The sequence below is a fragment of the Syngnathus scovelli genome, chromosome 13, assembly GCF_024217435.2.
Source record: "Syngnathus scovelli strain Florida chromosome 13, RoL_Ssco_1.2, whole genome shotgun sequence".
Taxonomy (NCBI): domain Eukaryota; kingdom Metazoa; phylum Chordata; class Actinopteri; order Syngnathiformes; family Syngnathidae; genus Syngnathus; species Syngnathus scovelli.
Genome location: NC_090859.1, coordinates 13,538,533 through 13,551,014, shown reverse-complemented (window position 1 = coordinate 13,551,014; position 12,482 = coordinate 13,538,533). Strand labels below are relative to the sequence as shown.

At 46.3% G+C, this 12,482-nt stretch overlaps 2 protein-coding genes across 5 annotated transcripts; one reads left to right on the top strand and one right to left on the bottom strand.

Moving 5' to 3' along the window:
* Nucleotides 1–6: 6 nt before the first annotated feature.
* gsna (gelsolin a) lies at nucleotides 7–6,600 on the bottom strand. Of its 2 annotated transcripts, XM_049739316.1 has the most exons (17): nucleotides 6,434–6,600; nucleotides 4,504–4,701; nucleotides 4,230–4,384; nucleotides 3,968–4,129; nucleotides 3,706–3,855; nucleotides 3,540–3,629; nucleotides 3,290–3,422; nucleotides 2,899–3,203; nucleotides 2,688–2,821; nucleotides 2,517–2,607; nucleotides 2,314–2,340; nucleotides 1,536–1,706; nucleotides 1,284–1,458; nucleotides 1,045–1,166; nucleotides 883–960; nucleotides 743–803; nucleotides 7–679 (listed from the first exon to the last, which is right to left on the bottom strand). In XM_049739316.1, exons 2-17 carry the CDS (start codon nucleotides 4,694–4,696, stop codon nucleotides 510–512), a joined length of 2,217 nt encoding a protein of 738 aa, XP_049595273.1. In that variant the 5' UTR covers nucleotides 4,697–4,701; nucleotides 6,434–6,600; the 3' UTR covers nucleotides 7–509. The 2 variants fall into 2 exon arrangements, with proteins under 2 accessions (XP_049595273.1, XP_049595274.1); XM_049739317.1 differs by lacking the exon at nucleotides 2,314–2,340.
* Nucleotides 4,006–12,331, top strand: LOC125980197 (serine/threonine-protein phosphatase 2A 55 kDa regulatory subunit B alpha isoform). 3 transcript variants are annotated; one of them, XM_049739322.1, is made up of 10 exons: nucleotides 4,006–4,151; nucleotides 8,714–8,782; nucleotides 9,166–9,263; nucleotides 9,348–9,513; nucleotides 9,637–9,749; nucleotides 9,931–10,108; nucleotides 10,220–10,384; nucleotides 10,483–10,652; nucleotides 10,785–10,876; nucleotides 10,958–12,331. In XM_049739322.1, the coding sequence occupies exons 2-10, from the start codon at nucleotides 8,728–8,730 to the stop codon at nucleotides 11,235–11,237; spliced, it is 1,317 nt and encodes a 438-aa protein (XP_049595279.1). In that variant the 5' UTR covers nucleotides 4,006–4,151; nucleotides 8,714–8,727; the 3' UTR covers nucleotides 11,238–12,331. The 3 variants fall into 3 exon arrangements, with proteins under 3 accessions (XP_049595279.1, XP_049595278.1, XP_049595280.1); XM_049739321.1 differs by lacking the exon at nucleotides 4,006–4,151 and adding an exon at nucleotides 7,236–7,528; XM_049739323.1 differs by lacking the exon at nucleotides 4,006–4,151 and adding an exon at nucleotides 7,705–8,350.
* Nucleotides 12,332–12,482: the final 151 nt, after the last annotated feature.

Here is a 12,482-nt window from a genome sequence, read left to right as displayed (position 1 = left end):
CACAACTTTTAATTTATTTTTTATTGTGATGGCATATTGTAGCAAAACCTAAAGTGGCCAAAAATGTAGACAAGCTAAATGGCAGCAAAGCTAGTCAAATAAATATGGCAAGCGCCACTCCTGCATTTAAAAAAAAAAAAAAAAATTCGAGCATCCTGAGCAAGAGGCATAGTACCTTTACAAACTAAAAGGAAAAAAAATCTACAAGCCATCATATTGCTTTGCTGGCTGTGTTTTGGGTATGTGTCCAAATATAAAATACAAAAACATGGATTGCCTTTAACAAAAAAAAAAAAAACAATCCATGAAGCAAGCCTGGAAAACAATTCACTGCTCTTACTTGGTTTCAAAAGCGAACAAAGGCCACACTGTGAGGAACTTTTTTTTTTTTTTTGGGACACACGTCTCAAGACATACTAGCAGCTAAAAGCAAAACCAGTCTTCTGCTTGCTAAGTATCAGGTGCTGCTCTGATGCTGTGATGCGAAGCTCCGGGTACCAGGCGTCAGCTCACAGGGCCAGTTCGGCCATGGCTCGCTCCAGGGGGTCGCTGGTCCAGTAGTCGTGGTCCCAGCCCAGGAACCAGCCGGTGAAGGTGGGCGGCTCGAAGGTCTGCTTGATCTTCACGATGGGGGTCCTGCGGTCTCTGTTAGCGGGATCTGTCTCGATGTAACGTGCCGCTGAAGAGGCCAGATACATTTAAGATCATTGAAACTCAGGTGACAAATGAAAAAAAATCTTACCAGACGCCATCGCTTCGGTCTTCTCTTCTTCTTGGGCCTCGTTGCCGATCCAGACAAACACCTTCGCCAAAAGGAAGTTCAGTAAGCCTTATTTATGCTTTTTGGATTCTATCTCAAATGTGTGGTTGTGCTTTTCCAACCTGCTCCCAGGTGTCGAGTATCATGACATCATCAGTGGCCAGGTCATCCTGGGTTATCTCTCCAGGTACCTCTTCAATCTTGGAAAAGAAATATTGGTTTGAAGTACCACACGACTCAACCCGCTTGGGGGTCTACCTAATAGAACAACCGTAATGACTCACAATGAAGTTCCCGGTCTTGTTCGAGCAAGCAAAGAGTCGAGGAGGATGAGCGTCCATTTTGTCCTTGAGTCTGGTTGAAGTGCGATATTCGGTTTTTCCTCCCAGAGCGTCCCAGAACTCACCTGGGAATGGGACACGCGTTTCCAATCTCAAAAAAGGTACTGTGGCCGATCCACCCATCTTCAGGCACTGCCCCCTCTTGAAATATATCTGGCCAGATTGGTCTCAAGACTCCTTACCTGTCTCCTGTCCCTCAGTCAGCTCAGAGGGCGACACCCCCAAGAGGTCAGACAGCTGCTGGGCTCCTGTCTTCTCAGTGTCGCTGGCACCCACGCCCACCCACAAGGAGGAACCACCAGGGCTCACCAAAACAAAAGCATCATTGGAGTTCAGGTTGGCCGCCACGGCGTCGACCTAAATGTAAACAAGTGAGTTGTTGTGAGAAGAACCTTGAAGAGAAACGTCCGTGTCAATGTTTGTGATGGCCTTACCTCCACGGCTCTGGTGTGTCCGGCGGAGTTGGAGCGCACCTGGAAGAGGCGAGTCTCTGCGGGCTCTGACTGACCTCCATCCCTGGACGTGCCACCCTTGTAGACCACCATGGGCTGTCCTCCAAACAGACTCATCAGGTGGGCCGGCTCCTTACCCTGCACCACCCTCACCTGACACAAACGCCATGAAGATCACTAAGCATATTCGTGCACTGGTTCCTCGAGCAGGGCAAGCTCATGCGTCTCGTGACACAATTTAGCCACAAAGGCTAATCAAGCTAAACTATAATTTACTCTTAATAACACAAAGTGAACATCAACTCAACAGACGATCACAATGCTTCAAAAAGTTTCACGTCATGCAGTTGAGTCAAAGAGAGCAACCGTTATCTTTGGCGCCATCTAGTGGCATTTTTGTGCTGAGGATTTGAAAACTCACTAAATTGAATGGTGTGATTCTGATATTATAATGTATTAATGTAAAATTCATAAATTGCGCTCTGTCTAAGTGAGAGTGAAGATCTTGGAAAAATCTTTTTGCGTTTTACACACAAACTGAACATGCCGTCGAGTGTACATACATGACGCATGCACATGGAAATTACACGCAAGAGTACGCAGTGAGGTGAAAATGAAGAAACTGGAGAAATGAGCACCTCGTATGCACAGAGCCAGGACTGTGTTGAACTAGAGAATTTAAATATTCTTCCTTTTATCAATTAATAAGAATGTTGTCACTGGCTCTGGACAAAAAGGCTCAGCTTGAAATGAAGAATACCTGAGTGGTTATAGGAGCACCAGCAACCTGAGGAAAAAGAAGCCGCGTAAAATCGAGGTGGGGGAAAGGAAGAAGCGAGGGAGAGAGAAGGCGAAGGATGTGAAGATCGGACGAGGGAGGAAAAAAAAGGAACGCTGACAATGTTAGCGACTGAATGAGTTGATGAAAACAAAAGGCAGTTTTTTTAAGAAGATGTGAGCTACCTGCACTGGGCCGCCACCAAGTTCCTCATCCAGCTGGGCGGTGAGGAGAGCACAGGTCCCAATTTCATCCTGGCTGGAGTCCATGCCCTGCCTGTCAAAAAAAAAAAAAAAAAAATGGTCACACACTCGTCACACACCGAGACCTCCCTCCACCAAGCTCATCCTTCTCACCACATGTAAATGATGTGCCCACTACGTCCTCCATGGTGGTAGTTGTACTGGATGATGTAACTGTCTCCTCCGAAGAACTGGCCATAGGTCGACGCGTCCACCGGCACCTTGTCGGATCCCTCGATGCGCCAAATCTGTCAGGGAAGAAGAAAGATTGAGCTGGCGGGACACTTCATTAGGTACAGCCGCAACCGAAAGCCTCGTGCTTCACCTGTTTCTCTCCAGTGCCGTCGTCCACCATGCCGTGCTGGGCGGCCATGGCGGGGGAGTCGTGTAGCGTGGCGGCGTCGAAGGCCACCTTCTCGATCTTGGCGATGCTGTTGGCGATGTAGGCCACGCCCAGGCCCACCGTCTGATCTTTGTCCCTCCAGTTCTTGAAGAACTGCTTGAAGAGCGGCGTCTCGCCCGACTCGGGCAGGATCTGCACTTGGGTGTGTTTGGGGTAGCCCATCTTATTGATGAACTCCTCGGCCGCCTTCATCGACGCCTTGCGCTCGTCCATGTTGGCGCCTTGGCCTTTAGAGAAAGGACAGCGAATGTGCGTCTGATCACTACTTTTGTTCAAAACAGATCATGGCTTAAAAATGACGGCTTCGCTTTACCTTTCCATACGTAGATCTTGCCGTCGGAGCCGTGGTCCAGAATGAAACAGTCGCCGGTCTCCAGGGCACTTTGCTGGAACGGGTTCTCTTCAGCCACTAGCGCAATCGTCATGCCGCCATTGGCGTTGGACACCTGGTGACACGGAAAACAAACATCAGAGTTTATAGGGTCGAAGTCCAGGGACTAAACACGGCTCAGATTTCTGCAGCTGAGCCGTGATTGGTTGAGACCTTTCCTGGGTAGGAGTACCTTGTAGAGTTTGGCCCTCATCCTGTTGGAAGCATCGGCCTTGATGTCATCAGAAGTTCCCAGAGGCAGCTCCGGCTTTTCTCCTAAAACCTAAAAAAAAATTACGAAAACATGACCTTACGTGGGCTGTTCCTGTTATTTTTGTGTAGCTCCTGTTGAAGATCACCTCGATCATCTTGTCTCTCTCGCCGCCCTCGTCACAGACGTAGACGTGGGCCCTCCCGCAGCGCTCGTTGTCACGGATCCCCTTCGCCACCTGCATGGCCTTCAGCTTTTCAAAGCGGTTACTCTGGGAACCGCACCACTGATAGACCTCCTGTGAAGCATGAAGAACAGGAAAAGTAAGTTGACACAAGCGGACTCCGTTTCCAATATCATAATAAATCAAAAAAATGTTTTCTTCAAAACAGGCACCCAAAGTGACTCACATTGCCCAAGTCCAAAATGAAGCAGTCCCCTTGGTTGAAGCTATCCCAGCTGACCGGCACCTCCGTTGCCCTGACAGTCCGACGACCTTTGACCTGGAGCAGTCGCTGTACAACCACCTCATTGGTGACGACGTGCTTGAACCCTGAAGCCACGCCTCCTTTCTGGTAGTTACAAGACACAAAGGTAACGACTTAACAATTTCAAGTTCTCCTTGAAGCAAAAAAGAAAAAGCTGGAATGCAAACACGAGTTCAAATCTCACCATATACTTGATCCCGGACTTAAAGTAGCCAAGAAAGGTTTTGGACTCGTATCCTTGGACTTCCCGATACTGGATGGGTTTCCCTCCAAGGAAGTCGTCCATTTGGACTGTGAAAATGGCCGCCGAGCCGCTCTCGTCCTGGGTGCAGAAATCACCTGCGGAAGGCCATCTTGATTTCAAATCAGAACACAACCTTGAACAAATAGTTCCCCTTATCGGACCAAACGTTTGTTCCTCTTAAAATCGGCATTTGGGATCGTCTCTCTGCACTCACCCAACCAGAAATGGAGGTCATACTGCAGATTTCCCGAGCGTTGCTTGATGGTGTTCAGGATGATGTACGCATCTCCCGTGTAAAATCCTCCGTAAAGGTTCTCAGGAACCGGCACCAGGTTAAAGTTCTCCACCCTCCAGACCTGGAGGCCTTGCTTCTTTCCAGCCCGCTCAAACTCTGGGTGCTGCGCCATTCTGCCTGAGAGGAAAAAAATAAATCACACAACTTTTTTTAAAACCAGTTGTGTCGTCGTGGCAACTAGCTTGGCGCGACTATGAGGGGGGCTAACAGTGGTCACTCTGTGATAAGAGAAGCTGAGCTCCTATTTATGAAACACCAAGCCTCTCCCCTTAGGGCTGGGGCTGTTGCCATGGATACAACGATAGAGTTTGCGCCGTATTTAGAAATCACGCAGGGTAGAGTGAATCATGGGTGCCCTGTGCTTGGGTGTTTCCCCATTGTGGAAGGAAGCTTCAGCTATTATGACTCAAACAATCCAACAGAGAAGTTCTAAAAACCATATGGAGCTGACTTCAACCCTCATATGTGTATTTTTCTCGTCAGCGTGGTCCACGTTTTAAAATTTTGTGGACTCCAACAGCGCTTAATTAAGATGACGTAAATGGTGTTCACGGAAATGTTTTCAGCTTGGCAGAGTAAACACTACCCCGAGTATAAACAAGCTCTCTGAATTGAAGCAGTGTTTGGAACATGTTTCAAATTTAGTTGGTAGCACCTCGGGTACGCGGTGTTTCTGCTCCTCCCTAGACATACGAGGAACAACAACATGTCCCAAACGATTGGTTATAAATCATCAACTTCTGCTTGAGCGGCTATAAAAGTTACTAACCGTCACACCCAACAATTTGATTACCACATGCAAGCAAAGATTCTTGCTAGACAAGAGGGGCAGACTTGGCTCCCACCGCAAGTATCTGGTCCCCTCCCCCATACTTGGGCTGCTCCTTTTGTAGCATTCCTGCTGCAGGCCTCAAATGTGCCATGTAACCCAAACAGTGGCTTCATATGTCACAAAACAGTTCTCCAAAGTCTTGGGATTTATCAGCTGCTTTCCCAGCTGGAAAAACAAGTCGGCAATTCACGGTTTGGTTTGTGAAATAAACTCACTGCAGGCTTGTATTGGGATTTTTTTTCCCCTCAGCGAGGAATGACTCATTCCGTTTTCCCACATCTTCGTCGTGGACAAAGAACAATGGAAACAAAATACTTTATGAATGATCATTAATTGTACTGATCTATGTGAAGATGATGATCATGCAAACACAAGAATGAGTGACACGCTCATCTTGTGGTTGCTGACTCGACTTCCTCTGTCTCTATTTGCTTTGACGTTGCTAGAGGAACAGATATCTCTTCTTGTGGCTGGCAGTCATTTCTGATGAGTTCAAGTCTTTAACCGAGCGTCTCGAATCGTATAAAAATGTATAAATTCCAATATCGATCCATTTTCTACACCATACTCATTTGGAGGAGTTGTAGCCTGTCCCATTAACTCTAAACAAACCATTGTGTCAAGTTGTTTATATATTAGGGCTACACATATGGATATTATTGCAATATTTAACATGCAGCAAATGGCATCGCCTAAACGAGCATACAGGAAGGCCGGAGATAAGATTTGAACCCTGAACCTCATGAGGTGGATGTTCACACTATCGACTTGTTCACTGTCAGTGTATTCAAGTGAAAGCACACAATTTTCTTTCTGCATGCAAGCAAGGTTTTTGCCCTTATATGGCATCGGCTGCCCTCCAGAATAAGCTTGACACTTCAGAAAGCCTAACAAAGTAGGGCGACATGCAAAAAGAAGGCCCGTTCGTTCTGTATTCTTATGCATGGAAGTCATTTTATCTCTCAATCCGACCCACGGACTGGAATGCATTCGCTGGAAAGTCCAAATGTGTCGTACCTGACAGATCCTGAGTTCTAGAAAATGAACGGAGAACAAAAGGAGACGAGGGCAAGCCGCGATGAGCGCTTCTAGCTGCAGCCTGGGAGCAGTGAGGCGTCGAGACGGCGGAGCAGCTGAGTTGTGCGCAAAGCCGCTACTCTTGAAGCTGTCCCGGGACACTCCCCGTTATGACACACCCCTTTGTTGGCTGGCTGGCCTGCCCTGCAGCCTGCACAAAGTAGAGGTCGAATCCGTGCGTGCGCACTGCGCTCATCCACGCGCACGCCTATTTTATCCCGATTTTTGTTTGGTGTGATCATCTTGCATGCTTAAGACACTTTTACAGTCGACAGGCACGAGGAAATGTCAAACGTTATTAGTTGCGTGTAATTAACGTCACAAATCTTGATATAATTCTACTTCCGGTACCTGATACTGCCTTCACGTTGAACACTGCTGCCACCTACTGGTGACGCAGCAAACAAATCCAAGCGCAAAATAAATCAGTGTTTGCAACCTCACCGACTTCAAGGCACACCAAAAAATCTTACCACACCACAAAACAAAAATGTCACAAATGATTAGTGTTCTCAAATCTTCTGCTGTCAAGTGGAAGAGCATTTATTTTTTCAGCCTTTCTTTGGACGTTGTAGGCATATATTATTTATTTAAACAAAATAACGATTATTTTGGACGACAATAATGAAGTTGCAGTGAGCTTATCTCGACGGAAATGCCTCATGGTTGGTTTCATTCAGAATTTTTTTTTTCCCCACTCATGCGCGCGCATCAGAGCATCTGCCTTGCGGCGTGAGCGCGCATTGTAAAATATGCATTTGAGTGGAGGTGCGGAAGGAGACAAGGAGGCTGTGGCGCGGTGGACAAGTGACTTGTGGGATGCCAACTCGAGAAACACAGTCAGGAAATAGAGGCGATCATTATTAAAAACGCTTGATCGCTCGCCCCGATTGTCAGGTTTGAGCTGCGGGACAAGCGGCGATCCACCGCAAAGAGAAAGTTGAGTAACCCACGAAGCAACGCGTGGGAGTGGGAGGAAGGAAGGAAGGATCGCGTTTGACTGAGGCGAGCCCCCAGTCTGTCTCATCATGGCAGGTAAATCATTTCACCGGTTCCACATGGAAACACCGCGATTACGCCGACGTTATGGCAACACTGCCTGGGTTGCACAAGCCCCTTGCTTGGATGGCTGGACGTTCGTGCGTACGCCCTATTGGCAGTTTGGCTAACGGTAGCAGGCTAACACAACTTAGCCGATGCTAATGCTAACGTTAGCTAGTCAGCAAACTCCGGTGTCATCACGCGTCTGGCCTGAGTCGGACCGAGAACTTCCCTGCTCTACATATCCGTGGCACTTAAAAACGATCGTTTTTATACATCCACGCCGCCTCCAAATGAATCACAAAAGCGACATTTGACACCCCGAATGAAGAAATGATCTAATTAATATGCACATGTCTTGGCAGGGAAGCCTGCAAGCTAACGTTAGCTCAAACTTTGACATTGACCACATGCTATCGCCGCAGAGCTAGCGCTTTAAATATTCGGCAGGTTTGGCGTTTAACTCGAGATCAAGATTATATGTTGTCGTGCGAAAAGCCCGGTTGTGCTTGACTACTTATGCAACCAAATATTTTCCTACTTTTCATTCATCAGCTACCAACGTCACGACTTCCGTTGCTATTTGTATTCATTCTTAACGAGGTGTGTTATTTGGCTGTTTTGTTGACCGAATTTGGCAGAAGGATTATTTAATTGTTTTGCAAAAAGGAGCTCGTCAGTAAAGGTATCTTGTCAGCAATCGGGTTCCTGTTGGGTGGGGAAGTGAGACGGATCCACGGGCATTGTGTTGCGATGATGGCTACTGAGCTGCTCATCAAATCGCCCATTTTCTTTGACCAGATAGCAAATTTATAGGTAAACTAAGTCATATTAACTTCTCCTTCCCTCTCTGGATCCTTAGCTGTTCATAATTCTATTTAGAGTCACGACTCACCTTCGAATATGTGAATATGGCAACGGTGATGACTCATAAATGACTGACTGGTTGTTCCTATCACTGCACCTAACCATTATCCCCTGTAAAACATTTTAATCGTAGTTCATTTCAATAACTTGCCTTATAAATGAATATTTGAGAAAAAAAATCCTGTATTTTGCTGGTCTGATTTCCGCCCATTCGTTTTCTGAACCTCTTCTCACGAGGGTCACCACGGCGTGTTGGAGATGATGTTTTGCGTGGTCACTGAAAGCTTCAATTCAGTTTATTTATACTTCCAGGAGCTGGAGGTGACATGCAGTGGTGCTTCTCTCAGGTGAAAGGAGCCATTGATGATGATGTGGCTGAAGGTATGAGCAAAAGCACATTTTTAGACTCAACTCATTTGTCATCATGTCATCGACTAGTTGTTGAAATCCATTCATGGCAAGTCAGACTATTAATACATTCAATAAGTGTGAAAGAAGACAATGGTGACATTCCATGAATGGAAAATTGTGTTTTGTCCAAACTAGTCCTTGAATGTAGGTTAGTCATTGCTAACCCTCAAATGTGGCGACCCCTCCTCAGGCAATCCGTCCACAAAGACATTCAATAAACCTTTTGTGTTCCCGTCCTTCTGCTTCACCGGGCAGTAATGGCTTAAGTAACAATTTATATGAAAAGTGGTGTGCCGGCTGCTCGACATCTTCTCTCTGGCTTATTTATTCATTGTTGTTTTTTTCCTATTCAGCCGACATCATCTCCACGGTTGAGTTCAACCACACAGGTGAGCTGCTGGCCACGGGTGACAAAGGTGGGCGCGTGGTTATTTTCCAGCAGGAAATAGAGGTATGATCTAATCATGTTTATTTGCAACAATGTTTTCATTTTCATTCTATCAATAATCCTCTCTTCTTTCCGCTGCTCCCACAGAACAAGAGTATGCCTCAGTTTCGGAGCGAGTACAACGTTTATAGCACTTTCCAAAGTCACGAGCCCGAGTTTGACTACTTGAAGAGTTTGGAGATTGAAGAAAAGATCAACAAGATTCGCTGGCTCCCTCAGAAGAACGCCGCTCAGTTCCTGCTGTCAACTAACGGTAAATTAGTCGCCCATACTCGTCGGAGTGTTGTTACTTTACCAAACACTATCCAAGTTTTGGTAACGGAGCCTAAACTGAAATTCATCATGTTACTGGTTTCGTATTTTCCCCCTCATGCAGATAAAACCATCAAGTTGTGGAAAATCAGCGAACGAGACCGGCGACCGGAGGGCTACAATCTTAAAGAAGAAGATGGACGCTACAAGGATCCCAACACTATCACCTCATTACGGGTAAGGCCGTGCAAGTCAAGGATTAATCATTACAAATTTTAATAGAGAGACAAGATGGATGGAGCGAGAGGCTGACCAAAACAATTTGTGTTGTTTGTCCTAATTTAGTCCCTAGGGGGCAGACTTGCTCAGGTTTATAGAGTGTTTGAGTGTCTCAGATTTCAATGTTCTCATGTGTCAGGTGCCAGTTTTGATACCCATGGACCTCATGGTGGAAGCCAGCCCACGCAGGGTGTTCGCCAACGCACACACCTACCACATCAACTCCATCTCGGTCAACAGCGACAACGAGACCTACCTGTCGGCCGACGACCTCCGCATCAACCTTTGGCACCTGGAGATCACCGACCGCAGCTTCAGTATCTTTTTATTTTCCCGTCATTGTTGATTTGTGCCAAAAGTGATCTTTTTATAGCGGGCTGGCGGATCCCGTAGAAAACCGTTATGGGCCTTAACCTTACGTCCACCAGATATTGTTGACATCAAGCCAGCCAACATGGAGGAGCTGACGGAGGTGATCACAGCAGCCGAGTTCCATCCTCATCAGTGCAACACTTTTGTCTACAGCAGCAGCAAAGGCACTATCCGTCTGTGCGACATGAGGATCTCCGCGCTCTGTGACAAGCACTCCAAACGTGAGGAACGCCCACCCGTTCATAAATTGATAATCCATATCTGCTTTTGTGGGAAAAGATGTGTGAACGTCATGTCCATTTTTTTTCCTTCTCTCAAGTTTTTGAAGAGCCAGAAGATCCCAGTAATCGCTCTTTCTTCTCCGAGATTATTTCGTCAATCTCGGACGTGAAATTTAGTCACAACGGACGCTACATGATGACCAGGGACTATTTGTCTGTGAAGATTTGGGACTTGAACATGGAGAACAGGCCGGTGGAGACTTATCAGGTGAGTTCATGTATTTCTTTTGCCTGATTGCTTGGAATAAACTGATCTTAACTTGTCTTAAGTCATCGTTTTGATTGAAGGGTGTGTCGAATATGACCATGTCGATTTGTATTCTCTCATTTTTCCTTTCAGGTCCACGAGCACCTGAGGAGCAAACTGTGCTCGCTCTACGAAAACGACTGCATCTTCGACAAGTTTGAATGTTGCTGGAATGGCAATGACAGGTGATTTAAAACTATTTTTGGCAGTATTGTTTATTTAGTCCTTCTTAAAATCGTCTCAATTTCTCCACATTCTTGTTCCAGCGTGGTGATGACCGGCTCGTACAACAATTTCTTCCGGATGTTCGACCGGAGCCAGCGGCGCGACGTCACTTTGGAGGCCTCCCGCGAGAACATCAAGCCCATGCAGGTCCTGAAACCCCGCAAGGTGTGCGTGGGGGGCAAGCGCAAGAAGGACGAGATCAGCGTGGACAGTTTGGACTTTAACAAGAAGATCCTGCACACCGCCTGGCATCCCCAGGACAACATCATCGCGGTAGCCACGACCAACAACCTCTACATATTCCAGGATAAAGTCAATTAATGTTGCACAAGATCCGGCGTGCGTGCGTGTGTGAGACGTCGTGACGCACCGCCTGCCGCCTCGCGGCCTCGGCCAGGGTGGGTCACGGCAACGCTGACGACCCCGTGTGTCGCTACCGGGCGGACCGGCCTTTGTTGCAGTTGGAGACGCAGGAAGCCTCGTTTTTTGCCCGTCGTCAAACTGTCTGTGACACTGACACCTGCCTTGTTGTTTCAGTGACGTGCCATTTTTTTGTTGGGGTTTAGTTTTTTTTTTTTTTGTCCGCCTTCCCACGTACCTCTCCTGAGGTATAACGGAATAATATCCCCAATTTTTTTTTGAGTACAAATTTATTTTTATAAACTTCTCCCATGGCTCAATGGAAAATTTTTATTAGCGTGTCCCGCATTGTCCTGTGCCATAGTCTTTTTTTTTTTTTTCCTTTTCTAAGTGAAAAATGCCAGTCAACTCTTTTGTTGTCATTCTTAATGTGTGCACGCACACATACTTTTATGAACTTAGCTGTCATGCTGTCTTAGTTTGATTCGAGTCTACTTCCATATCTTAATCGCACATACACAGTCAGTCACATATGCTCATAGGTTCTGGACAAAGACAGCTCTGATCTTCTCAAGTCTTTGTAACTAAGGTATCGGAATATCACCGTGTTCCGAAATAGTTCCGTCAAATAGCACCTTGATGTAAACATGACAATGGTTGTTTATTTATATTTAAACAATACGTCTCTGGAATTATTCCGTCCTCTGTTCTAACCATTTTAAACTGGACCTTTAGCATTTTATAACCTTGGGGTTATCTCAAGCGTTGTCTTCCCATGGTGTGTCACAGATCGGAAGCATAACTTCAAAAGGGAGCTGCTTAGACACTGGACTCAAATACTTGTGTTTGTCAGGCAAATGTTTCAAATTTAATTTGGGGGGCATCCTTTTAATTCAAATACAAGCATTACTGCTACTATATATGTGTTAGTGCAATGGGCTGCAAGAGATCTGATGAGTGTTGTCTCCACACCTTACAAATGTGGACCAGTGTCAATGTGCGACTGCAATTTAAATCTAATGACAGTGACCGTAATAAAAGAACTACTTTTTGCAGTCTCTTGCTTGTTAACTTGTTTATATGAGGCGTTTGACGTGACACTTGATGGAAATGGAGCAAATGTAACGTTCTGTGTTTCCTTTCTGCAGAAGCCGAGTAAAAAAAGCAACCTTATCGTTGGAAACAGCCGGATCTGTCCAAACCTGG

Excerpts from the sequence above, each read along its gene's own strand:
- LOC125980197 (XM_049739321.1), top strand. Across the intron at positions 9,514-9,636 it reads GTTCCTGCTGTCAACTAACG|ATAAAACCATCAAGTTGTGG; the intron begins GTAAATTAGTCG and ends CCCCTCATGCAG. Across the intron at positions 9,750-9,930 it reads ACACTATCACCTCATTACGG|GTGCCAGTTTTGATACCCAT; the intron begins GTAAGGCCGTGC and ends CTCATGTGTCAG.
- gsna (XM_049739316.1), bottom strand. The coding sequence starts at position 4,696 with ATGGCGCAGCACCCAGAGTTTGAGCGGGCTGGAAAGAAGCAAGGCCTC. Across the intron at positions 1,459-1,535 it reads GACACACCAGAGCCGTGGAG|GTCGACGCCGTGGCGGCCAA; the intron begins GTAAGGCCATCA and ends GTTTACATTTAG. Across the intron at positions 804-882 it reads TACTCGACACCTGGGAGCAG|GTGTTTGTCTGGATCGGCAA; the intron begins GTTGGAAAAGCA and ends CTTTTGGCGAAG.